General features: G+C 39.8%; 1 protein-coding gene across 3 annotated transcripts; it reads left to right on the top strand.

Annotated features, from left to right (window-relative positions):
* Window positions 1–1,999: 1,999 nt before the first annotated feature.
* Window positions 2,000–27,122, top strand: UBE2D1 (ubiquitin conjugating enzyme E2 D1). 3 transcript variants are annotated; one of them, XM_073353673.1, is made up of 9 exons: window positions 3,833–3,994; window positions 12,399–12,462; window positions 12,561–12,592; window positions 13,504–13,589; window positions 17,366–17,483; window positions 18,021–18,098; window positions 18,598–18,703; window positions 22,017–22,110; window positions 26,229–27,122. In XM_073353673.1, the coding sequence occupies exons 5-9, from the start codon at window positions 17,433–17,435 to the stop codon at window positions 26,272–26,274; spliced, it is 375 nt and encodes a 124-aa protein (XP_073209774.1). In that variant the 5' UTR covers window positions 3,833–3,994; window positions 12,399–12,462; window positions 12,561–12,592; window positions 13,504–13,589; window positions 17,366–17,432; the 3' UTR covers window positions 26,275–27,122. The 3 variants fall into 3 exon arrangements, with proteins under 3 accessions (XP_073209772.1, XP_073209774.1, XP_073209773.1); XM_073353671.1 differs by lacking the exons at window positions 3,833–3,994; window positions 13,504–13,589; window positions 17,366–17,483 and adding an exon at window positions 2,000–2,204; XM_073353672.1 differs by lacking the exons at window positions 3,833–3,994; window positions 12,399–12,462; window positions 12,561–12,592 and having other exon boundaries at window positions 12,607–13,589.

Here is a 27,122-nt window from a genome sequence, read left to right as displayed (position 1 = left end):
AAACTGTTCCACTGCTGGTTCTTTGTCCTGATGCAGAAGATGCCAATGGAATTCTCTTGGTTTCCAGTACTGTATATGGATATGCTTGTGTGTTCCCTCAGCAGAGTACAGATCTAGATTATGACTATTGCTTCAGGCTCCTCCTGCCAAAGACATAATCTCATGAGGTTCGTGTATAAACCAATGTATGTGCAAGGCAAGTGAGACCAGTGAGTGGCTAGCTAGGTCTTGGGTTGTCATTGGTGATGGAGAGCAGATATTGCTCTGTCAACTTATTGGATGACCAACCCAATGTAGAGAAACAAATTCCTATTTTTCTGTTGCAACTGATGTGGGTATAGAGCCTTCTAAGGTGGACTCTCACAAGATGTCACAGGCTTAGACCCAATATATGAATATAGGGTCTAATATGAATGGAGCAGGCTTACAAATAAAATTATAATGGAAAAAATAAAATGTGGTCCCAAATAACAGGGGAAATTTCTTGTGAGAAGTGTGCTTGACAAATGATGCCAATAATTATATACTCATTTTCATGAATCTGCATCTATCTAAATCTTATAATCAGACATGCAATTAAAATAACCACAGGTGCCTAAATTTGGAATATTCTATTAAAATAAGTGTATATCTGGAAGAGCAATCTTTCAATGTTTACGTTTTTAACCTTTTCGGAAGATCAAAGATGAGGGTAAACAGTGTCAGGAATTTTGCAAGTCATATGAGACCTGACTTTCTCAAGGAGAGTGCAGATGGTCTAACATTGGTGTAAAAACAGTGTAACTACTTCCCAGGCTGATTTATTCTTTGAACTGTATTAAACTGACTTGTTTACAAAACTAGTTTAAATTTGGGTAGCTTGGCCAAGGTTTAAAGTTGACATTCAAAGGAAAATAACATTGTCTGAGCCCAATTTTATTTCTTTATTATGCAATAAAGACCTGCTAAAATTTAAAGTATTATTTTTTGTTTGTTGTTTACATTAGAATTTCAGATCTAGCCTACCATGTTTTTTCTGGGAGAATCTATTGATGATCGGAGAATAAGTAGCATTATTACCTCACACTCACATGAACCAAGAGTGTGGCTAGCTAAGAGATGTTCAACTAGACTATTAAAAACTCTGGTTTTGTTAATATTTAGTTATTTAACTGCAATAACTGTCAAAAGATGGGAGAAAAGATTTCTTTGTGAAATCTTTCTCTGTGTGTTTTCATTAATTTCAAGACCAGAAGAGACCATTATGATCATCTAGTTGTATAACACAGGTCTAAAGTATTTTTTGGAGCATATCACTTTGAAAAACACCCAATTTTGATTTAAAAATGGTCAGTGATATAGAATCCACCACAATCTGTGGTAAATTGTTCTAATGATTAATTACTAGATGGTTTTCTTAAATTATATATTATAAATAATAATCCTCAAACAGCAAACATCTTAATCATATTAATGTTTTTGACAGGGTAGAAGTGAACTTGCATTGCTACTTTGATAGGCTGGTTGCATATTGTGGCAGCATTAAAATCAGTGCAGCTTGGTCTTTGCATTGCTATAGCCTTCTTTAGTTATGTCTACACAGGGGACATTTTTGAAATATTCCCACTGGAACATCTGGGAGAGAGAACCATTTGGAATTTTTGAGTAAAGTTCCATAGTGAAGAAGACAAGGCCAAACTGCAACCTGAGTGCCCAAGGGGTTTGGTTGGTGGGGGTGGGACCAGGGTTAAGGTTGTGTGCACTTTCCATCCTTTCACATCTCTGTGGGAGAAATAACCATGGAGCAGATGTAACTGTAGCTTTGAATTTGCTCCTCGCATTTAATCCTAGGGTAAAGGCCCCTTGGGCTGCAGCTGGCAGCAATTGCCACCTCCGCCCTCTTGCTGCCCGCTGCATGGGCCTGCAGGCTCCGCAGTGGGACGGTAGGGGGCGCTGCGCCGCCCTCCCGCCTCCGGACTACATGCCCCAGAATGCAGCTGGCGCGGGGCTCCGTCTATAAGTAAAAGCGGAAACAAAAGAGCCAGCGAGTGAGAGCGGAGAGGATCCGGTCCCGGTCCCTCACGTCCTGAGCCCGGCCTCCGTCCGGAGCGACCGCACGCGCCCAGCTGGGGAGTAGCCGCCCGCCGCCGCCTCCCAGACCCCCGAGCCGGAGCGCGTCCCAGCCCGCAGTATCGCCCCCCATGGCGCTGAAGCGGATACAGAAAGTAAGTGCGGCCGCGCCGGGCCCTGCAGTTGGGCGCCGGGCCTGGGGCTGAGCCGCGGGGAGCCCGGGCTCCGTGGGAGCGGGCGGAGGTTCTGTCGCGGGAGAGCGGGGTCGCGGGAGAGCGGGGCCACGGGGGGGGGGGGGTGCGAGGGGAAGGGAGGATCGTATTGTGGGAGCGGGGCTGGTGAGGGGAGAGGGAGGCTCTAGTGTCGGGGAAGCGGTTATGGGGGAGAGGGAGAACTGCAGGGAAAGGGCTACATGGCGGGGGAGCTGGGGAGAGGGAGGATCGTGCTAGAAGGGAAGCCGGTGGTAGGGGAGAGGGAGGATTGTCTCGGGGAAGGGAGGCTGGATGGGCGCCGAGGAGAACGTCGTGTGTCAAAGGGTAGAATAATGGGTGTTGGATCTTGGCTGTAGTTCTGCTCCTCGGCGTAGTGGGGCTTTCATATCTTTGCTATACCAATGGGGATATCGGTAGTTTATTGCTTCTGGGAGACTGTTCTTTGTTTCTCCTCCCCCATGGAAGTGGAATGTCAGTCTGTAGGTTGGAGGAGGATTACTTGTAGCACAGTATAGTAATGATGCTTCGCAGCTGCATGGCAATCTGGATACAGTTTAACATTAACCTTCACAAGGCCCAGGTGAGGTGGGCAGTTACAGTTATCTTACAGCTGGGGAAACTGAGGCAACAAGCAGTTGAAGGCTTGCCTATACAAAGGAAATATTGTGTGGTGCTGACAGCAGGTGTCAACAATGCAGTTTAGTTGCAAGTGTAAACAAGGGGGAACTGTGTTCAATGCCACTTCAGAAACTGCTTTAATTCTGGTATGGCCAGTGACTGGCCTGAGGTTCCTCAGCAGGTCAGTGGCAGAGCTGAGACTAGAATTTGGGGTTCCTGTCTCTCAGCTCTTACCTTTATTCACCAGAAGATCATGTTGCTTCTAGACAGGATCAGTGTTTTGGTGGAGGGGTCACAGCAGTTCTGATACATCCTTCATTAATCTCAGAGGGACTTTGTATGGGTCTAATTCATCTTGTTCCCCTCTGTAAGAATTGCTCTCCTAAATCTCTGAATGTGATAGAAATGTAAATAAGAGCCTGCTCAGTAAAGCAGCTTGCTATGTACTTTAGTTGATCATTTCCTTCCCGGTGTTGCATACTGTGTGCAAAGGCTAGCAGTGTCTCACTTTGAAGAGAGGGGACTCTCTTACTTAGGCCATGTCTAGGTTACAAGTGCTACAGTGGCATGGCTACAGTGCCATAGCTATGTTGCGGTAGCATGATATTGTATATGCTTCCTAGAGCAATGGAAGGGGTTTTCCCGTCGCTTTAGGAACACCACCTTTGTGAGTGACAGAACTTATCACACCCTTGAGCACTATAATTGTGTTGACGTAACTTTTAAGCGTAGACCAGACCTCAGGTAGTCCTGCCCCAAAGAGCTTACAATCTTTTTGCTTTTGCTCTATTTGTACAGTGCCTAGCTTAATGGAGTCCTGGTCCATGATTGAGACTCCTAGGCACTTTGATAATACAAAAAATAATAATTACTGATAAGCCACTTAAGTGCCCTGCTGCTGCCACATTAGGTCCGACACAACTGCAGTGGAAATGTAGCTGCTACTAACCACTGTGATGGCTGTCATTTAGGATATCTTGTCATGATCTGTCTGAGGAGCATGTTTCTATCTGGCAGCTTTATCACATGAAATATACAACCTGGACATCTAGCAGGAACTCTGCACCAAGGAAAGACCAGTCCAGGTCAAGGCACAGTTGTTATGTCCAAGCAAAGTAAGCATAAATGTAGGGTTTTGTGGTTTAACGATGGGGAGGGTGTAGCAGAGGGAGAATTCTTTCAGTCATTTATACGTTAGGCCGCAACAATCAAGGAAACAGCATATGTGTAGGATATCCCATTTTTAATTTGTCATTAATGTCAGGAGATTGATCAAACTGACTATTGACACATTTCTTATCTTGAGCGTAAGGCTATACTGTTATGACTAGGGCTCCATGTTTGTCATGGAGATCATGGATTCTGTGACTTCCTGCGACCTCCGTGACTCCTGCAGTGGCCCATATGGCTGACCCCAGGGTTACCCGAGCAGTTGGCTCCAGGGACAGTCACACCTGCCACTGCTGGAGCGGCTCTACAGCCCGCCACTCAGGGTCCCGCTGCCAGAGTGGCTCCGGTGCCAGCCTCTGCTCTGGCAGCTCCGGGCAGCTGGCCCCGTGGACGGCCCAAGCAACAGCTGATGCAGCTGGCCTTGGGGACTGCCTGAGCAGCGGTCCTAGCAGTGGCCAGAGTGGCCACTGGCCTCCTTGGGACTCCCTTTACAGCGCTGGCCAGAGCTGTGGCTGGCGCCACCCCTCTCCCTCCCTTTTCTCCTCCCCTCCCCCCCCGGCGGGCCCCCCTGGGGCAGCTGCTCCCAGTGGTGGCAGCACCCCACCTAAAATTCAATCAGGAGTATTCATGGTATAAATCATGGACAGGTCACAGGCTGTGATTTTTTTGTTTCTTGCCCATGACCTGTTCATGACTGTTACTAAAAATACCCGTGATTACATCATAGCCTTAGTTGTGAGCCACTCGGTCAAAGGTAAAGTACCATCATATAAAGTATCAGGCTATTATGCTGATGCAGAAATGTTATACTTACAACTTTAACGTTTTGAGAACATAGCTAACTAATCCTGGTTTTCTTTCCAATAATGTTCTATCCGATCCACAATTAGAAACATTGTCAGCCTATTTGGCCCTTGAACATATCACAAATGAGTTTGTAAATGGCATCTGTAAATGTCAAGGATTTAAATGAGAAAACTTCTTCTAAAAAAAGCCACCCACCTCTCTTTCCCAAATACTACTTGCCCTATCAGAATCAGTCTTTCATTGCAACAAAAGAGATGTTTGTTATGAAAGGTAAGAAACATGGGTGCTCGGAATATTTATACGTATAGCTTATCTAAGGTTATAAAACTGATATGTACTTCATGTTGCTATTGTTGATGCTGTGAAATTAATGTGTTGTTTTCATCTAACCCACTATTTTGCTCTGTTCACATGAATAATTGCTTGATTTCTGCATTACTTTACGGTTGATGGTGGAAATGGAGGTTGGTGGTTCTGTAGTATCCAATTAACATGCTGTTAGTGAAGATATGACTTCAAATGTACCAACTGCTGAAGGTAAAATCAAGAGATTAAAGCACAGGTTGGGAATTGGGAGATCTAAGTCTGTTCTGCCACAGACTGTGTTTGTGTTGAGCAAGTTATTTAACCCTCTCTGCATCATTTTCCTCTCTGTAAAATGAAAACAATTCCTGCCTACCTCACATGGGTTTTAAGGTTCACTAAAATGTTAGCATAGTGCTTTGAGGTCCTTGGATGAAAGGTGCTTTATAAATGCAAAGTATGAGTGTATTTAAAGTTGTTTTGGTGTTGCTCTAGTACTCTTTTAACCAGTTGCTGTCCTCGTTACAAATTGGGACTGCTTTAATGACAATAGCCAGCACGCAAGTGGGAATGTTGGAATTGCTATCTTGGATCAGGTCCATTTAGTTCAGCATCCTGTCTCCAACAGTGGCCAGTATCAGATGCATCAGAAGAAGATGTAGGAACTCAACAGTGGGTAGATCTGGGATATTTTGCCCCCCATGTTAGGTCTCATCCTGATCTCTAATATATGGAGACTGACTCAAACCCTGAAGGATGAGGCTTAATATCCCTCCCCAAATCATCATCAGTCATGATAATTCTGGTTGATCATCTTATCCATATAAATTTACAATCCCTTTTTGAATCTTGCTAAATTTTTGGCCTGAATTTCTGTGGCAATGTTACTTTTTCACATAACACGTAATTTGACTGTATTTCCTTTTATCCATTTCGAATTTGCCATGTTTTGCTTTCTGTGAACGACCCCTTGTTCTTGTGTTATGAGCCAAGGAGAACAGACACTGAGTTTTTCAAAGTTTGGATCATGACCCAGTACTGAGTTGCAGAATGCAAGGCGCTGGGTCGCCTTGCTCAGCACCCAGGGACCCGAGTGGCCGGCCAGTAAAAACTAGTAGTCCCTACCTCTTCTGACACCACGGTGGACCCCGGAAGCGGCCAGCAGCAGGTCTGACTCGTAAGGGGGGGGAGGGGCCACGAGGCTCTGCACCAGCTGTGGGGGTGGTGCCTGTGGGCAAGAGCCGTGCAGAGCTGCTTGCACACCTCTGCCTTGGAGCCAGACTTGCTGGCTGCTTCCGGGGCACAGCATGGTGTCAGAACAGGTAGGGACCAGGAGACACTAGAGATAAGCCTGTACCCCAATCCCCTGTCCCAACCCTACCCCCCCCCCGCAACCTGGAGCCTCTTCCTGCACCCCAACCCCCTCATTCCTGACCCCCCCACCCCAGAGCCCTGAGCCCCCTCCTGCACCCTGAACCCCTCATTCCTGGCCTGCACCCCAACCCTTTGCCTCAGCCCCCTCCCAAACCCCTCATCCCCAGCTCTGTTGAATTTTGGGCATCAACAATTTTCTTCAACTGGGTTGCCAGAAAAAAAGTTTGAAAACCACTGATCTATATCATTCTTTATCTTATATACTTTTATTATGTCTCCTTTCTAAGATAAACAGTCACAATCTTCTCTAATTTTTTTTTTTATACGTGAGTTTTGCCAAGCCTTTTCTGGACCCCTTCTCATTTCTACACTTTTGTTTGTGATGGGTTGATCAGTACCGTATGCAGTAATCCAAATGCGGACTGCAACATTGAATTTTACATAAAGGAATTATATTTTCTGCATTAATCTGCATCCCATTCCTTATGTATCCATCTTTTTTTAATCTTCCTTGTGTTGGAGTGAATACCACAACTTGTATGGTCAGAATATTTTAAGGAATAGCATCTGTTAGGTGCTTGAATGACTTGTGAATAAATTTGTACACTAAGAGCTTGTGCTGTGTACCTTATTAGTATTTCAAAATGGGGGAGATGAGAATCAGTTAGTCTTAACTACAGATAAACCATCTTAACTACACAATTGTTTTTAATCTGAAATAACTGAAGAAATGCCAAAGGAGGAGTGTGACGGGGTGGATGAGGCCCACAGGCCCCCTGCTGGAGGCTTCAGAGTTCTGCCACACGCGTCCCAGATACGGAGCAGTTGGAGAGGCTGTCCAAACAGGCTAGAAGGGCCCTGTAAAAAGGAGCTCCAGAGACAGTTCAGTTCCTTACTGGAGCTAGAGGAGCGCAGAAGGGCTCCTGGCTGGCAAAGGGAACTGCAGCACAATGGACAGTTCAGAGCTAGTGGGGAGCAAGGAAGAGCTCCTGACTGGCTAGGGGGCCTGATCTTAGAAGAGCCCTGAGCTAAGGGTAAGGCATTGGTGAAGGCTGGGGCTGCAGGGAAGTGGCCCAGAGAATTGAAGGTAGTTTTACGAAAGGGACACAGTGGCATATGGCTACTATTCTGAAGGTTCCTGGGCCAGGACCCAGAGTAGTGGGTGGGCCCTGTTTCCCTCCCGTAGGCCATTGAGAAATGGCCTACAATTGGACATCAGTAAACCTCCAGAAGGGGACTGAATTGTCAGGATGCCCAAGCTGAAGACTGGGGCCAAACCAGACTAAGTGGGCAAAACCATTGCCTCCAGGGAGGAAGCCCTGCGGATACAGCTCGATGGCAGGGCTGGGACTGGTTTAAAGACTGCGGACACACCCAACCAGAGGGGGCGCTCAGGAGAGGTGGGTGCCAACCCTGTTACAAGTAGATATGGAAGGGAAGCTGAAGTTGGTAGGTCCAAAATTAGACACCTTTTTCTTCTAGTTTGGGAAGTGAAGATGTTTGTATTCTCAGGTCTCTTTCCTCTTCCCCTCCCCCCTTTTCCCCTGAACACCTCACCCTCTGGAAATTTAAAAAAAAAAAGGGGGTGGAGAGGATTTTGTCATCAGCCAAGCTTCATGAATGGTACTACAATAACAAACTAGCATGCATGGATGAGAAAAATGGTAAGGAACCAGATTTCACTTTCAAATGGATCATTAAACTAAGGGAAAACCAGTTAAAAAAGATGAAATACCCTGACATCGTCTCCTTAAATGATGTACAGTTTTCCTACATGATTACAAAACCTAAAAAGACTAACTCTAGATGAAGGTATCTTATAAAATTTAGTTTTAAGTTGGCATTTTTAGCCCACCTGAGAAGATGACAACTAGAACTCAGTGACTGTTCAGGTTTACTGTAAATGTTGGTGGTTATGTTGCGGGGCCTTAAGTCTATGGGGGTATATAGAGGGCTCTGAGCAGATAGAATACAGTGAGGTCTTCATAGCTTTAGCAAGTACCTCAAAGAACTCTGGGAAGAACAAAGGGCTGGCAGATAATGCAATGAAGTCACTTAGAAATTCATGTCTATATAGACATACTGTCTCTGGCTAAGCTTGAGTGTTCTTATGACAGCTAGAAATTTTATATCTTAAAAATAGCTATGGGACTTGGGAGTTCTGTGAGATCAAGTGTCTGCTCAGATTAATAGTTCTAATAACATTTATGTTAAAGATGGCAGTATCTACTAAGGAAATGAGCTGTAATATATAGTGAACATTAGTAAGTGAACATATTTTCTTTTTTTTTAGTGTGTGTTGGTACTCTAACATCTCGCTAGTATCAGCATCATAGTTTCTGCTGTACCATATCTTTTTCTTGATGATCTATCCCGTAACACTGTTTCCAGACAAGGCACTTTCAGAGGTGTACAGCACACAGGCTCCTAGAGCAAACTAATACCTGAAAAGAGGTATTCTACACCATGGGAGAGCTATAGCCAAACCAGCCAAAAGCTAATGATCAGGAGATAATTGTAAATGAAGGATTCTCACATATTAGCGAATAAGTGAAGGCAGAACAGTAAGGCTTGTCCATTGTGTCCTCACTACTAGACTAAACTTCACCAGTTGCTCCCAACTCTGTGACAAACCTGTCTTGAGTCCCTCAGATTTCCCTCTCTGTACTCCAGAGTGCATTTTAATCTGCCTCACACTAATAGGGACCCCTTGACTGCCTCTGGTCAGTGATCTGCTTTGCCATAGGACACAAGGGAGTTGATAGATTTGTGTCATCAAAATCATAGATTTAGACTGCACAATGTCTGATCTACACTGGAAGCTCCTTGGGACAGGAACAGCATCTCCTGTTATCTGTGTACTGTGCAGCACCATGTACGTAGTCAGCACTAAACAAATAAAATATATACAAAATTCACTTCTGAGACTCTTGATGCTTGTAAGTTCTAATTGATTTCATAATGTATAGTAGTGTGCTGCAGTGTAAACTAGACTTGGGGGTTCTGCAGATGAGTCTTCTGTAATTAGCAAATCTTTGAAAATTGGGGAGAGGCTATCACTGTTTGGTGCTAAGTATGAATATGCATGCTGTAAGGTCTTGCTGTATCTAATGTTAGGTAGCTCAGTGAATTTGTTCACATGGCTCTTCTGTGAAGAGCTGTTGTCCTATGGTTGGTGCTCAGAACCCTTCATTTTCATCTCTGTTCATGGACTTTGGCTATCATGTATTATAGGGTTCGTTGAGAAGACACTTTCTTTATAAGCTACTATTTTTCCAGGGCTTACCTCTAGTGATCAAGAGGAAATGCGGTTTCTGATGCTTGTTCATAGCTCAAACTTAATTATTTGGAAATACTTGAAAAATTCTTTTTGGCTGTTCTTGTTTCGAGTGTGGAGGAACTTGGATGTATTTTACTTCAGAAAAATTATTTTTGAAAATTTAAATAAGTGGCTTTTGACACATTTTTGAAGTAACTAAGTTTAAAAATAAAGGGTGTTGTAGTCTTGTAGTGTACACAACTTTATTTTTTCCACTAAATTGAAATGTAAAGAGACGTTCATACACTTAACTGTCAGTGAAATAACACATCTGTGTTTCAATATATAATCACATGTGCATGCAAATGGTCAAACATCATCCACTAATTTGAATCTTACAATTCAAAAAGTGTTTTCATTTGTTCCTATAAACTAGCAAAATAAATATAAAAAGAAAGCAAAATTGTATTTGCCAATGTAAATATATAATTGTCTGATTGACCTGGAGCAGAGTTATGGCTTAGAATTTCACATTTAACCTAACAGTAACATACATGTGTAGGGGAAAATATTGTCTGTTGAGAACCATAATCTAAAGTTTGCTCATTAATAGTTTTCTTTGTATTGAATTACGATGCACTTGTTGGATGATAAAAATAATCTTGGGAAAAAGGTAAAAAGTTTTTTATTTAAGCAACATGATATGAAGTGTTACTTAGTCTGTGTTAGGCTTCTTAAATTCATGGAGAATTAAGAATCATTACATTTTCATGTTAAGTGTATAAGCAATGCATTTAGACACTTGTGGGAAGTTAATTTCAAAAGCAGATAAACCAGTAGCTGTCTAGGGGGAATCAATAGAAAGTGAGGTTGTGATATATAATTACACTCAAGCAAAAAAATAAAAAGTGTAACTATAGTAAGCATGGGACATACACTTTGATTTTAAATATTGGGGCAAGGAGGAGGAAAAGTGGGATTTCTAATCTCTTTTGGTATAAAAATTCTGAAAACTAATCCTGTTAATGATGTTGGCTGATGGCATGGACTTCAGTCTTTTGTTAGTCTTTCTCTTCAGCAAAAAAGATAGGACTGTGTAAATAGAACACTTCTTTGAATCCAGAAATTCTAGGGCTGATCTCTAATTAGAGTATCTAGACTAAAGGATTTTATGGCATGTGCCCACATTATCAGAACAATTGGTTATAATAACCGATATTGAAAGTACAATTTAAAATGAGCTATTCATCTTAAATGTTTCAGCAGTCTTTCTGTAATCAACCATTGGCTAATTAAGCATGCTGATTGAACACTGACTTCTTAGAATAGGAGATGGTGACACCTTATTTGAAGGGAATATTGCATTTAATTTCTTCCCATGAAGTGAAAGTAACTATAAATTTATTTTAATTACAATACAAACAAGAAATGCAATGCTTCATAAACCCCTTATCGCTTGCTCAGTATACAATAGGCAGTGCCTCCATCAGCTGAAATGTGTGAATCCAGTGCTCATGCCCTTGGGTATCCTTTGTTGTTAATAAATTACTATAGTCTCATTTTAAGGAACAACTAACTTTATTTTCCATCCCAAAAATTTGTTCATGAGCTCTTACACCCTTGGCAGCTATTGAGTTTGTTTCTACGCTTTTTAATTTATATTCCATTTTTATTAACTGAACATGAATACAGTAGGCACTGATAGTGGCTTTCAGCAACAGCAGGTGGTTACCCAGCAGGAGTGTTTAAAAAAAGAGGGTGGTTGTCACAACCTCCAATAAGGAGGACTGTTGATAGTAGCTAGGGACAAGGAAGACATATGCAATATTCCCCTTTGGAAAGGCTATATCTAAGGACTAAAATAAAAACATGAACAGCAAGGAAGGGTAAATTAGCCAAGATTGACTTTATACCCTTTCGTAATGAAAAATATCATACTTGTAAAATACTCTATGAAGATTTCTGTTCAATTTTAACCTTTCTTGTTTTGTAAGTCTGAAAAATAAGATTTACGAAAGTAAAGAAGCTGTTTATCCAGAAATATCAATGGGAGGCTAAATTCTGTTAGCTTTCAGGCTCATTTATGAGTATTCTTAATAACAGTACATTTGTGGAGCACCTTTTGGGAAAATCAGACATTTTACAAACTAGTTTAAATCAGTTAATGTACATGGATGGATGGGGCCAAGATTAGGTTATGCAAAACATTGCAAAGTTAAAGGAACACTCAGTTAAGCATTTAAAATTTTTCCTTAATACTTTAAATAATTGAACTTAAAATAACACTTAATCTTAATTTTTTTCATCTTACGCTTGACATTTCACTGTAGAGTTGATTTATTTATAATTTGCAGATCTATTTTACATGTCAGTAGCACAGTACTGCAGTTCTTGAGTTGCAAACACTGCAAGGAATGTTTATTTATTTGGGAAAACTTTCCATTTTCACTGGCACTTACATTTCTATTGTTTTTTGGTTTTAAATGTCCTAGATGTCTTATTTTAATCTAAGTATGATTAGAACTGAATTTGGCTTGATTCTTAGTTACCTCATTCTTCCTTGTAAATATTTTTAATCATTTACCATATTTTCATGTTTTTCATAGGAACTAAGTGATCTGCAACGTGACCCACCTGCCCACTGTTCTGCAGGGCCTGTTGGAGATGACTGTAAGCTCTTAATCATTTACTGCAAAGGTCTTAGTATATTTTTGTCAGTTGAGGGAGGAGAAAAATTGTCTAAAAACTTAATGTGTTTTGTCTTTCAGTGTTCCACTGGCAAGCAACTATTATGGGACCTGTAAGTATGTAATTCATATAATTGAAATAATCTTAAACCCCTTAGAAAGTAGGCCTGAGGTATTGACTTTTCTGATTGTGGAAAGGATTCATTTCATACAAGCATTTGCACACCTATAAGCACCATAGTCTTGGATTAAACTATCAGATATTCAGGTTAAATATTTGGGGGAAACTTTTTGCTATTGTAGTAGTTTAGTACTTAAAGTATTCTACATACTCCACCTACTTTGTCACACTTAACTTTCACTTTCAGTAAAACTTAAAAAATCCCTCCTTTTCCTCTTGAAACTAAAAACAATTTAACCGTAAACAACATCAGTCTACATAGAACCTTTGGTTTACTATTCTGTTTCCTAAATGAAAAGCCTGTTGTGTGTTGTTTCTCTTTTTCCCCAGGGATGATCAGTTAAATACTGTTATATGTTAGCTTCATCAGTCCAAATGGAAAACCATTATAGTAATTCATTTAGTAGTTCTAAATAGAATTGTCGTGGCACAGGGTGCGCTTGGGTCTTTAAAGGGTTAAAGTTCCTCCCATTCCTGTGATGTGGTTCTACCAAAAACAGCAATGTTTTGACTTGTTGTACAGCAATCATGGAAACCATAGGCTGCTGTATATAACGGATCTGCTTTCCTCAGTCTGAAGGAGGTCTGGGAGATGTTAGGATTTGCTGTAAGGCTCTCTCCCCAGTAGGTGGTTAGGGAAGGGCAAAAGTGCTAACTTTGTCAAAGGAAAAGTGCTTAAGAACAGAAAGAAGCCTGAAAAGGAAGCCTGAAGAAGATCTGAGCAAAGGAATATTTGGGAGAAATACATAGAGTGAACCTCTGAGGGAAGAGATGTTTTACCCAGACCCTGATAAGGGGATCATAGCCCAGATGTCTTTCCTTTTGGACTTTTTGTTACCACAGAGAGAGGATTTTTGGTTCCGTTGGAGGGCTAAGCCATCGAGCCAACAGGGGAAACTGAGGCCCTAGCCAAATCTGATGACAAGAAGGTGAGCAACAGCATTACAGGGTGAAAAGGAGAAAAAGGGAGTTGTGACTACTCTGGGACAACTTGTTTCAGCATATTTAAATACAACTCCTGCCTCCTCAGGAAAAGGATTAGGTCTTAACCTACCAATGGAACATTAGAACCTGTTGTCTGACATTGTCTCTTGGTGGTTTTATCCGACTTGCCACTGACCCACAAGCTCTGTGACTGACTGACTTGGGCCTGCTTTATCAATAGCGGATTCATATTCACATGAGCTGAAGCTACCCTTCTGATTTAATGACTGCTTCCTTTCTTCTACCCCCTTTGCACTACTGAAAGGTGAACGGCAAAACTGTGAAGGGACGTAGAGTTCTGATGAAATGTATGTGGTGAATGTCCCCATTAACAATGCTGTGAGGCTTGTTCAGCACAAAAAATGGAGGAAGTAGAGGAAATCTTTTAAAAGAAATCTAGAATTTGTCCCAATAGTGAATTACCTTAATGACCTGAATAACACACACCCTCATCCGGCTCCCTGCCCTTTTCAGTTCACCTTTAATATCCTGTAGCAGAAACATTCTTTTCTCTCCATGTATTGAACTTGCACAAGAATGAAGATATACTTATCTAGTGGAGAATGGGAACAGATCCCTTTTCAGTCCATCTTCCATCCATATCTGGCATTAGGGAAGGCCATGATATTCGCATAGTGCACTTGATATTGAGAGACATATGAAAAATGACATATATTTCAATGCTCCAATTTCCTGCTGGACTGTAGAAAGCACAGGACTAAAATTCACTTTCAGAATTAATGTCCCATGTCTGGAAGTAGGATAACTTGTATGCTACTTTTGCGTCCACTCAAGGTAAATATTGCACACTGACTATGTTTCAAATGACAAGTCTGGAGGGGTAAAGTATCTCTCTAGATACTAACTTTCAACCAGTAGCTAACTTTTACAGGTACAGTTACAACAACAACAAAAACTAGGGCTGTCGATTAATCGCAGTGAACTCATACAATTAACTTAAAAAAATTAATCGCGATTAATCACACTGTTAAGCAACAGAATACCAATTGAAATTTATTAAATATTTTTGGATGTTTTTCTACATTTTCAAATATATTGATTTCTGTTACAGCACAGAATACAAAGTATACAGTGCTCACTTTATATCATTTTTATTACAAATATTTGCACTGTAAAAATGATAAACAAAAGTATTTTTCAGTTCACCTCATACAAATACTGTACTGCAAACTCTATCGTAAAATTGTAACTTGCAAATGTAGATTTTATTTTTATTTATTTATTTATTTGGTTACATAACTGCACTCAAAAACAAAACAATGTAAAGCTTTAGCGCCTACAGGTCCACTCAGTTCTACTTCTTGTTCAGCCAATCACAAAGAGAAACAAAATTGTGTACATTTACGGGAGATAATGCTGCCCGCTTTTTGTTTACAATGTCACCTGTAAGTCAGAATAGGCGTTCGCAGGGCACTTTTGTAGCCAGCATTGGAAAGTATTTACATGCCAGCTATGCTAAACATTTGTACACCTCTTCATGCTTCAGCCAACATTCTGGAGGACATGCTTCCATGCTGATGATGCTCGTTAAAAAAATAGTTTGTTAATTAAATTTGTGACTGAACTGCTTAGCGGAGAATTGTCTCCCCTGCTCTGTTTTACCCGCGTTCTGCCATATATTTCATGTTATAGCAGTCTTGGATGATGACCCAGCACATGTTTATTTTAAGAACACTTTCACTGCAGATTTGACAAAATGCAAAGAAGGCACCAATGTGAGATTTCTAAAAATAGCTACAGCACTCGACCCAAGGTTTAAGAATCTGAAGTGCCTTCCAAAATCTGAGAGGGACAAGTTGTGGAGCATGCTTTCAGAACTCTTAAAAGAACAACACTCTGGTGCGGAAACTACAGAACCTGAACCACCGAAAAAGAAAATCAATCTTCTGCTGGTGGCATCTGACTCAGATGATGAAAATTAACATGAGTTGGTCTGCTCTGCTTTGGGTCATTATTGAGCAGAACCTGTCAACTGCATGGACCTACATCCTCTGGAATGGTGGTTGAACCATGAAGGGACATATGAATCTTTAGCACATCTGGCATGTAAATATCTTGTGACGCTGGTTACAATAGAATGACAGATGACATTGTAAACAAAAAGCAGGCAGCATTATCTCCTGCAAATGTAACCGAACTTGTTTGTCTGAGCGAATGGCTGAAGTAGGACTGGGTGGACTTTATAGGCTCTAAAGTTTTCTACATTATTTTATTTTTGATTGCAGATTTTTTTTGTACATAATTCTACATTTGTAAGTTCAACTCTCATGATAGAGATTGCATCCGATGAAGTGAGTTGTAGCTCATGAAAGCTTATGCTCAAATAAATTTGTTAGTTCTCTAAGGTGCCACAAGTACTCCTTTTCTCTTCACTTCAGTACTTGTATTAGATGAATTAAAATATACTATTTCTTTTGTTTTTTACAGTGCAAATATTTGTAATAAAAATATAAAGTGAGCACTGTACACTTTGTATTCTGTGTAGTTATTGAAATCAGTATATTTGAAAATGTAGAAAACATTTAAATGGTAATCCATTGTTTAACAGTGTGATTAATCACTTGACAGCCCTACAAAAAACATTAGAGTTCATAATCTAACTATTGGAGCCTTTGTGTAGTGTTATAAATCAGGGTACAGTATGTGAGTTGTAGATTTGGCAGAATTCTTTTTTTATCATTTTGACAATTATTTTAAGCATCTTTTTATTTTTATCAATTTAAACTTTCACTTACCTGGTTAAGGTAAAGCTTTCTAACCATTAAAACACAAATTGTCAATATCACATGTCAAAATATACAAAGAGAATATCTTAAATCAAACTTTCATAAGTTCTTAAGCAGCAGTTTTCTCAACTTGTTTATCTGTACATTTTGATTAGTATTGATGGAAATATTTTTTGTTGGTTTGTATGTGTTTGGTGAAATTGACACTTACCAATAAAAATCTAATCCTTCCAAGCCTAGTTCTCCAACGTTAAGCGATTAAGTAAAGGATTGTCTTCATTCTGAATTTTTATATGTGGTACATGCCAAACGCAGTGTAAATTTGTTTTTCCTCTTCATCAATGTTAAATTTGTTTGATCTTAAAAGCTTTTAAGATGGACAGGTCCATTTAGTATGCATGCAAACTGTCGTCTTATTCCTAGCTAGAAGTATTGTGACAACCACTTTTGGTTTGGTATTACGTAATACTGACTTCTTAGCAGTACTGTTTTCAAACTTTTCTCTTACTGAAAAATTTCTTCATTTGAAATCTTTACATGAAGTGTTCACATGGCTTTCCCTATGGCACTCTTTCCTAAATAAGTAAAAATGATATTTATGGTGATTTTTAAGATAGATATTTTTTTCCCCTTCTCCTCCAAAACAAAGAGCAACAGGCCACCTTAGATCTACATAGGGAATCTGAGAAGCCAGCGTACTTGCACTATTTTGTTGCAGGCATCAGATTCTTAGCAATTACATTAAGGATACCAAAGAAATTCGAAACTATTATTTTTTCTTAGTCAGAAGTCACAGGGATGCTTTAGCTTTGAGGCCCTCAACCGCCTAATCTTGGGGTTTTTTTCCTTCATAATTATGAAAATGAAGGGTTTCCTCAACAGATGACTGCAACAGAAAGATATTTCTCTTTTAACTGTGTGCAACCTGGACTTAAACCTGTGCACATGTTCTCTAACAAAATGCATGTTCACAGATTGTACAGGTCACAAAGATGTTGTGTGTTTTAAAAACTCCCTGATGTCGTCATGATCAGCTGAGTAATGCTGGAAAACCCTACTCTTTGCACCTGCAAAGAGAAATCCCTTCCGAAGGTAAGTATATTTGTGGCTTAAAGCTGGAGGAAGGCCCTGATTGTAGCAGAGTAATTGTGGTTCTGTTGCACAGAGGGCATGATAAGGAGGGCCTGCTCAGAGGTTCTGTGCTGCCATGGAACTGAGTTCCAGGAGCACTTCGCTGCCCAAACATGCAGGGGGAGCTAGCTTGGAGCTGGTGGATCAGCAAGTAAGTAGATTCACCAGCCAAACATTCTTCCTTCTCTCTTTTTTCTCCCAAAAAGTGATGTTCAGTAGGGTGTGGGTTTCTGCAGTAGTGGTCAGGGATGGCTCCGCTGTTGCTCCACAGCCTTGGGGGAGGATTCCATCCCTCATTGTCAGCCGCATGCCTTCCCAGCACAATGCCCGCATACTTGGGCTGTGTGTTGGTGAATAGATTTTGCCATAATAGAATAGATTGTGTGTTGGTGAATAGATTTTGCCAAAGTTGCCATAGTTTTGAGAAGGCTCTTTAAATTCAGAAAGGACCCTTAAAAAAAACCCAGTAGCATAAATCCTGTTTTTTGTCTTTTACAGCCTGATAGTGCATATCAAGGGGGAGTGTTTTTTCTCACAGTACATTTTCCAACAGACTATCCTTTCAAACCACCAAAGGTAAATACTTAATTGTCCTAAAAGTGTTATAAAAGTCCTAGGTTGGGGCTTTGTTTCTGTGTCTTACCTGTTTAAAACCCAATTTTTTGAGTTAAAAGCAATAAAGTCAAATACCTATTCATATTGATTAATATAGCAGACCAAATGTTAAAACTGGGTTATAGGGTCAGATATTTGTACAATAGGCTATGGTTTGAGCATTGGCCTGCTAAACCCAGGGTTGTGAGTTCAATCCTGGAGGGGGCCATTTAGGGATCTGGGGCAAAAATTGGGGATTGGTCCTGCTTTGAGCAGGGGGTTGGACTAGATGACCTCCTGAGGTCCCTTCTAACCCTGATATTCTATGGTTCTATGATTAGTGGTGATAAAAGTCCACATTGTGTTACTTCTGTGAGTAGCAACTCTAAAAATAAATGACTGGATATTAAAGGGGCAACACTTATGGTGCCAGTTGTAATAAGCAGAGCTTGAAGCTAACCTCTTTGTTTGTTGTTCACAGATTGCTTTCACAACAAAAATATACCATCCAAACATAAACAGTAATGGGAGTATTTGCCTTGATATCCTGAGGTCACAGTGGTCACCAGCTTTGACTGTATCAAAAGGTAACTCCATAGACGTGCTAATGATTTTATGCATCTGTAATAGTAATGATGGTGAACATTTTGATGATAATATGGCATTTTTAGGTCAGCCTTACTGTGTATTCCTACACTGACAGTAGCTGGAAAACAGCAGTAGCAAGAACTTTTATCCTACACAGTATTTTAAATGGGAAATTCCACAAGATTCCTGACTCTTTCAGATCATGCAACCTTTTTTACACTTCAGATGTCACATTAGTCAGTGAATCATATATATGACTAGCAACTATTATTCAAGTTGTGCCACTTAAGTGTGGGACGCTGGGAATGGAAAAAGAATTTACATGTAGGCATTGTATTTAGTATTTTAACATTAAAGAGGTGTCATGGGCGCTGGCTCTGAGTGGTCAGGCACCCTGCCTCCCTGTGACTGGCTCAGTTAAGGAGGATAAGCTAACACAGATCTGTCTGTGAATAGTTAATTGGAGAAGTAGCTGGGTGTTGTTTAATTAGTTAAGGAACACTTGAGCCTTATAAAGGATTATGAGGGCTCAGGTAGGAGCCCAGAATACAGAGAGAAAGCTCTTGAGATTGTTCCTAAATGGGGCTGGGTAGGAGACTATTCCCAGTAAAATCTCCTCGCAGAGCAGGGGAGAGGAACCACACCCAGAATGTGCCAGAGGAGACAGACAGTAAAGCTTCCCAGGGAGGGAGGCCTGAGAGACCCTGAGTTAGCAAGGGAGAGACTTCAGAGGTGTCAGCAGCAGAGAAGCCTGGGGACTTCTGGCAGAAGGAGAGGCTTGTTTGCATACCACGTGTGGCCGTTGATTAAATAAACCCAGACCCCTGTAAGGGCATTGTTCACTGAATACAAGCCTCATTGAACTTATCGAAAGCGCACCAGGGGAAACTGAGGCAGAGACATAACTATGATTGCACAAAGGGCTTCCAGGGGGTGCTCCAAGGGAGGGTAGCTGGTATATCATGGGGAGTTCTGTAGTGTGTGTGTGTGTGTATATATAAAAAAAAAATAAATCACAAAACAATAGGTTTACTCTCTCCTCTATATGCGCATGTAGTGTATAAAAAACGTTCACTACATGCGCATATAAAGGAGAGAGTAAACTGTATGTTTTCTGATTTATCGTAAACCCACAAAAGCAAGGAGATTCCAATTAAATGGAAAATCCTATCCTTCACCCATCCTGTCCTTTATCCATGGCTTGGTATTGAGGCAGATCTAAAATATCAGATGGCTCACTGCTTTGGAGATCCTTGCTACATGTTAGCATAAATAGATGAATTTAGGGTGGTGATCGGGACTGGCTCTGAATCATCATCTTGTGGGGTAAATCTAGCCTTTTAATTATGCTTTTGTGGGGGTAAGGGAAACTGTTCTGACTATATCACATTCTTGTGTGAGATTGCACAGTCTGTTGGCCCTCAAATCTTCAGCAAATAAAACTGCTGAATTATCTAACCAATCTAGTGTAGCATTCAGATTTTTTCAAGTTTTGAAGCATGTTACTCTTGGAACAGTAAGGCTGAGGTTAGATAGTTTTGCCTGGCACAGCTCTTCATATTATTGGGGTTGTAGGAGTTTCACATAAGGTGTGTGTATCTTCAAGTGTAGGCACCAGAACTGCTTTTCATTTCTCATCCATACTACTCATTACACTTACCCACTCATTTCCTTGACACTCTGTATATAGTGATATAAAATACAATCCAACTATTAATGATGGAACTTCTTTAAAAATGTACAGGGTTAAACAATGTAATGTTTCCTTAGGTACTTAATAACGCCCTAAACAATGTCTCCTTTTAGAATAGTGTCATTACATTTTCAGTTGGAACAAGACAAAATTGTTAGTCTTCATCTGATCTAAATTGCTCCATTCAGGTGCAGCTATTATAGCTTCTTGTATAATGCAGCTGCTGCCCACACACCCCAATTCTGTGCAGGACAGACTCAATAGCTACATAAAAAGTCTCTAAATTTACTTTGATTGCGGGGTAGATGCGTAAGGAACATCTTGTGTATATTCGATCTGCAGCTTTCTGTATAAATTGGCCACTTGTCCTGTCACTGAGCAACCATTGTCTTGTTCCCTATTAATGTCAGAGGACATATTAAAAAAAAAAAAAAAAAAAAAAAAAAAGGGAGGAAAAAAAAGATGTCAGCCATTTGCATCTTATCATTGTCTCAGATTTAAAGGCTACACTCCATGTTTTTCTTAAATGCTCTTTTATTAGTAGTGGTGAGTGGTCTGTCCCCTGGTTCACACTTTAGGTAGAATGCTTTTATAGTCTTAATTTCGTTCATGTGCGTATATGTTGCATATCTCAAACTGGTGCCTCACCTGAATGGTTGATGGAAGTTTTTGTTTTCACTTGCACATATGTTCTTGCTGAGCAGGATTAAAGGACTTTGATGTGACCATATGTCTGCTAAAGTGGTCACTGCTCAATGTGACCAGTCAAGCAACTTGAGTTGTCAAATATTAGTGTCTTATGTTGATATTAGTAAGTGCCAAAAACTTCAGCACAAAATGATTGAAACTGCCACAGCCCAAAATATCATTTTGAATTCAGTTTAATACTACTTTTAATGTGGTAAAATTAAATCTGCCTGAGAATGCCAAGAAATTAGTACTGACATCTGTTTGTGGCAAAACTTGTAGTGTTTAGAATTAAAAATCTAATACCTAGTGTATTCAAATTGGGTGAAAATTTTCATATGCAGTCTTACTGGAGAAAATAAATCTAAGATGGCTACAAAATGAAAAAATACACTAAAATCTGGTGTTGCACGATAGTGACACAGAACATAAAATAGATGCATCTGTAATTAGTACATGCTGATCCTGTGACCCTGCCCTAAGCCCTCTGTCAGAAAGTCAGTCTCTCTCAATAAGAAACTAATTGTATTGGTTTTAAAGCAAAATGGCTTACAGTCTGATAAAATGTTCACATGACCGTATGTAGTTTTCTTTAACGTGTGTAAGTCAAAATTGTCAGTTTCACTTCTAAGGCCTAAGTCCTGCAATGAATTCCTCACAGGCACATGGGTCTGCATGGTTTGTTGTATTTTGCATCAAGTTCTTTGAGTGTACACTCTCTGGGTCAGGAACCATATCCTCATGTATGTCTGTACAGCATTGAGCAGAATGGGACCATGATCCTGAGTGAGGTTTCTGGGCAGACTTGTAGTATAAAGATTTAATACGAATGATGTGCATTTGTTTCCCAAAATTTATCACTGTATATAGTAAGGTATTCTAGAAAATAAGACAAAGCAGTAATCCCTTCCTTAATCTATTTTTTTTTTTAGTTTTATTGTCCATATGCTCCTTACTTTGTGATCCTAATCCTGATGACCCTTTAGTACCAGATATTGCACAAATCTACAAGTCAGACAAGGAAAAGTAAGTATAACTTTTTGATATTTAGAGGCTTGCTTTTAATCTGCTACACATAAAACGTTCCCTCTCATTCTTCGAAGACATTCTCTTCATATATGCTCTCAAAACTTAGGTATACCAAAGATATACATAGCTAAGCCTTTAAACAATAGAATTTTAACAAGAACCCATGTAATAATTTTATAACTTCAACTAAACCACTTTAGTAGACTGTAGGGTTACACAAATCAACATTGATATTTCCTAATATTTTAGTGCACAAATCTGTACATACAACCTTGACACTTCTTTTGTATGTTTACATTAGTTTTAAATTACATGAGGACAAATAACAGAATATATTATTTGAGATGGGATGTTGGTCCTGTTATGAAAGACTTGTTAGACTTATGCCTCTGCTAAAAGGTTAAAAGATATTGAACATGGATATTAAATTTTGACATTTGATTTCCCAAATACAACTTCTGTCTAAAATATAGAAAATATTGAGAAGTTTTTTCCATAGCCACATTCATCTAACAAACAAGAAAATCCTACAGCAAAAATAGACCTTTCTTCACCTTGACCTCAATTTAGAACTGGTGGGATAGCTTGTATCTGGATGGCAACCTAGGCAATTAGTGGCTGCAGTAGTGCATACTTCTGGTGCAGAAGAGATTTAAATTGAAAGGATTTAATCTCTAAAGGTATCATATTGACTGGATTCCTACTCTTTGGTCTTAGTCTTGTTCTCAAAGCGCGCCTGGAACTCCCAAAGCTGAATTTTGATGGTTTCAGGCAGCACTCTGTTACACATCCCTGCCATGGGGTGGCTTGAAGCACTGTGATCCAAGTACATTGCATGGCTGTAGCCCCGGGAACGTCTGGTACCAGTGTTTTGTGGTCAGCTGAGTCTCCAGGTCTTTGGCACAGAGTGGAAGCTTCTCTCCAGAACAGTGCTGTGCAATATGAATTCTCTGAGCATTTCAGACTCTAGAGGATTGTCTCTGGATATCTCAGGAAGTTGATGCCTTGGCACACTATGGGGCACTTCACATGGGGGTGGCTATAGGCTCTGGGCCCTCAGAATATTGCAGACCAGATTTGGGAATTTCCAAAAGGTTCCCTGGAGTAAATTTGGAATGCCAGTGTCTTTGAATCTCTGGAGCTTTCCCCTGGTGTATCAGACACTAGCACTGTGAGAGTGGCTTGAAGAGCCAGGTGGTGGTAGCTCAGGGGGTGGGGAGAAGGCAGAGGAGGAGCTCTGTATCTCAGAGAGCTTGTACTTGAGACAATCTCCTCCACAAGTAAAGCTGCTTATTTCCAATGAGACAGGAACATCTGTATATGCTTCCTTCTTCTAATTCCTGTTTCTAAACCTTTTTCTTACGTTCAGCAGGAATATGGATCCATTGGTCCTATAACCACAATCTGAGTGTTTTAACAGTCATTCCAAATGGTGGAATGATTGACTACTCTAATGAACAATTGATGTGATAACAGAGTAACTTGGAGGTGCACCAGTCTTCCACACCAGGGTGCTCAAAGTAGTTGGGAGATTGAACTTTCTTCCTAGAGGTCCTGTGGGACATACTGTTTCTTGGTTTGGATAGTCCAAGTCCAGGATGTGGTCTGACTCTTTGCTAAAACAGACATATTGAAACTCTGTTGCAGCATATGCCCTAAACTGTGTTCTGCAACAGTATTCGAGTACCTGTGACATCTGAACCACATAAGAGCATTTTAGTGGGCCTGAAAACACAATACATAATATCAGTGAAGATGCAGTAAACGCAATGTCTTGCTCTTAGTGATGGTCTTAAGCCCTTCCAGATTCCACAAATTCATATTGTTCACTCTTTGGATCGAGTATTTGGTAGACACTATTAGGTTGGTGGATGTTGTGTTTGGGATGCATGTTGGCTACCTTTGATTCTGGCTGAAATCCTAGCCCTATTCAAGTCATTGGGAGTATTGCCATTGACTTCAGTGGGGCAGTATTTCACTCGTGGTGTTTATGCTAATTGTTGGTAGCCTCGGGGGCCTTTTCTTTATTACCTTAATCAGTTACACTCATTGGTCCAGGATCTCTAGAGCCTGTATGGAATATCTGGAAGAGATCACAACTGCTTGTAACATGTGAACAAGCTTGTGTGTGCCTGCTGCAATAATACTCATTAATAGCAGCACTAAGATGAAAGGTACTTACCAGGAAAATGTGTGACATTGACTGTCATCTACATATTACAGATAGAATCCGATTTAGCTTTTTAATACTCATCCATTCAGGAACTTTTTGGTACACCTGCAGATGGGCCGTAGTTCCTCCTCCACTGGGCACAGTTTTCTGAAGGTAACTGAAGATTGTTTTCAATTTGAAAACTGTTCTATTTGTCAAGTTGTGTTGGGGTCTTTGCTTATGTTAGATGGAGGTTATGGTCGTCTTAAAGGATATTCCTCTGCTGAAACAGTCTTCCTTGTCCATGCAGTGGATATTTTTGCAGACTGCTAAGATGTTTTTTCTTGCCAGTTATGATGTTTGGTGTAATCAAATTGTCTGACCCATTTTGCAAGCACCTGCCCCAATATTTGAACTTGTTTGTATATCTACCTTATAATACAAACCCTATTGTTCTCAAGATGAAGAAACCAGGGCTCAGCCTTTGCCTGTTCATTTACTCAATATTTCTTCCTCCTGTTGTTGATTGGGGGGCGGGGGAGTGGTGTTGAAAAGTCTCCACATTTCTTAAGGTGGTGTGGAAATTCCCATACAGTTCCTTGGAGAATCTCTTGGTTTATGGAGACTCCCTCTTTAGAGTGAGGACTAAGAATCCAATCGGTATGGAATGGTTTGAGAGAGGAAAATTTGCCTGTAACTCTGCTTCATTGAAGTTATCCTTTGGTTGGCTTTCTATTAAACTTATCTCCTCTCAGATTTGGTCTGTGAAAGTTATGGCTGACTAAACTCTGGTTATGCTATACACCGACTTCTACCAATATTAACTTAAAGTCCAAGGAGTTATGTTCCATTAGCATGTGTTTTGCAGATTATGGAGACTACTGCAGTTAGTGCACTAATTACATATATTGGCATCTTAAAGGGAGGCAATTAGGTTTTGCAAAAGTTCTTGCTTCAACCTTTTATTTGAAGAAGGAACTAACAGGTGGGGGCACAAGAGGCTACAGAGCCTACAGTCAGGTGTTTAATATACCCAAGTGCTGCTACCAAGGCATGGAGAGAGTTGGCAGTCCCCAAACTCCTAGATTTGGGAGTTCTGGCCAGCCTTAGAAAGGAAGAGAAAAGGAAAAGGCCCAAGGATAGAAATCCAGTCAAATGATACTTTCGGAGAAGCATGATTACTTCCCTTTTGAGTGTCAAAGTTCATATGTTGTTAGTTGTGACACTAATTGACAACTATAAGGAGAATTACAAAAAAAAAAACTTCCTAGGTTTTGACCTAGTTCAATAAGACCTTTTATACCTAAATGATATTTTGGAAATAACTTTCTAATAATGACATTAATAATTTGACCTTGTTCAGTCTAATGATATGTAATTAGCTTTAATGCAATTCTTACCTTTCTTCTAGGAAAAGTCTTTAAAAACTTGTTTAAATTAACTTACTGTAAAGTGAATTTCTACAGCCAAAATAGAGTTGACATTGAGAAACAGATGGTGGAATAAAATAATCTTGTGCTTCAGTATATGGTGTGCATTGTTTTAATGACCTACTACTTGCCTGTATTAATTAGCTAATGTGTTTCTAATAGTCATAAGTATGCTAGAGTTGTTGATTTTGGCACTGTTTAGTGCACTGTAGAACTATTAGCAAAAGACTGATTACATATGCACAAACTGTAGATTTCTTACATTTTAATGCAATCATCGAAGACTGCTGTGGTTAGACTTTATTTTTTTAGGTAGCTCCAAAACTGAGCATGTGTATCTATATGCTATGAATTACGTATTTTGTTTCTTGAGGAAAGAGAGTTGCTATGTAAAACATTCTTTATATTTCACAAGTTTATAATCAATCCCAAAAGGTAAAGAGCCAGTAAAGCATCATTTGAGTACTTACATAGATGCTGTGGATCATATATATACCTATCTTCATTGAAATGCCTTCTTTCTATACATACAGATACAACAGACATGCAAGAGAATGGACTCAGAAATATGCAATGTAAACTTGTGAAGACTTTTTCATATATACCACAGAGTACTGTAAATTCTAGGTTTTTTCAAAATTAGAAGTAAATGGAGCACAGTTGACTGTTTCAATGTACCATGAGGCCCTTTTTAATTTTTACCCATGTAAGTGTTTCTGGAGCAAGAAAAAACAAACTTCCAAAAATAATCTTAAAACTGTGATGAGACTATTTATCCTTTTTGTATGCTTTGCAAAAGACATTTATTGTGGTTTTTAAGACTCTTGGACTTCTGCATCTTCAGCTACAAGATCCCTAATGCAGTTGTAAAGGAACCAACTTATTTTTTGCTGAAAAACTAGATGCTTTACATGAGAAATACTGTATGTGTCTTTAAGATATGTTGTCAATTTCATGAGTCCGTTCAAAATTTCATTCTGTTAGTTGTTATATAATTTGTATTTTTTTACTGTATAGACTAAATATATTTTATTTACCATGCAAATTAATTCATTTAGACTTTTTTCCCTTTAGCACAGTATTGACATGATACAACTGCTAGTAATGAAATCAATGAGGTGTTGCTCCCTATGGGCTATTATAGAGACTGATTGCAGATTTCTTAAAACCTAAAATGATCTTTGCACTGTAATTCTTAACATGCTGATTATGGAGAAACACTTGGTTTTTTTTATTCTGTTGCATACTTGACTTAATTTTATTGCAATGTGAACTAATTGCACTGCTATGTAGAAAGATGTAACTGTTCTGTTTGTTGCTATTCATGACTGATTTTTTCCCCCTCTGTTGGCAACATAATATTCTCATAGACCTTTTACAAATCTTACTGTAGCTTTTTCCATATAAATAAAATGCATTTTCTATTA

The sequence above is a fragment of the Lepidochelys kempii genome, chromosome 7, assembly GCF_965140265.1.
Source record: "Lepidochelys kempii isolate rLepKem1 chromosome 7, rLepKem1.hap2, whole genome shotgun sequence".
Taxonomy (NCBI): domain Eukaryota; kingdom Metazoa; phylum Chordata; order Testudines; family Cheloniidae; genus Lepidochelys; species Lepidochelys kempii.
Note: the sequence above shows the minus strand (reverse complement) of the source record. Positions and strands in the feature narration are given on the sequence as shown.

Excerpts from the sequence above, each read along its gene's own strand:
- UBE2D1 (XM_073353671.1), top strand. The coding sequence starts at position 2,181 with ATGGCGCTGAAGCGGATACAGAAA. Across the intron at positions 12,463-12,560 it reads AGGGCCTGTTGGAGATGACT|TGTTCCACTGGCAAGCAACT; the intron begins GTAAGCTCTTAA and ends TTTGTCTTTCAG. Across the intron at positions 18,704-22,016 it reads AGCTTTGACTGTATCAAAAG|TTTTATTGTCCATATGCTCC; the intron begins GTAACTCCATAG and ends TTTTTTTTTTAG.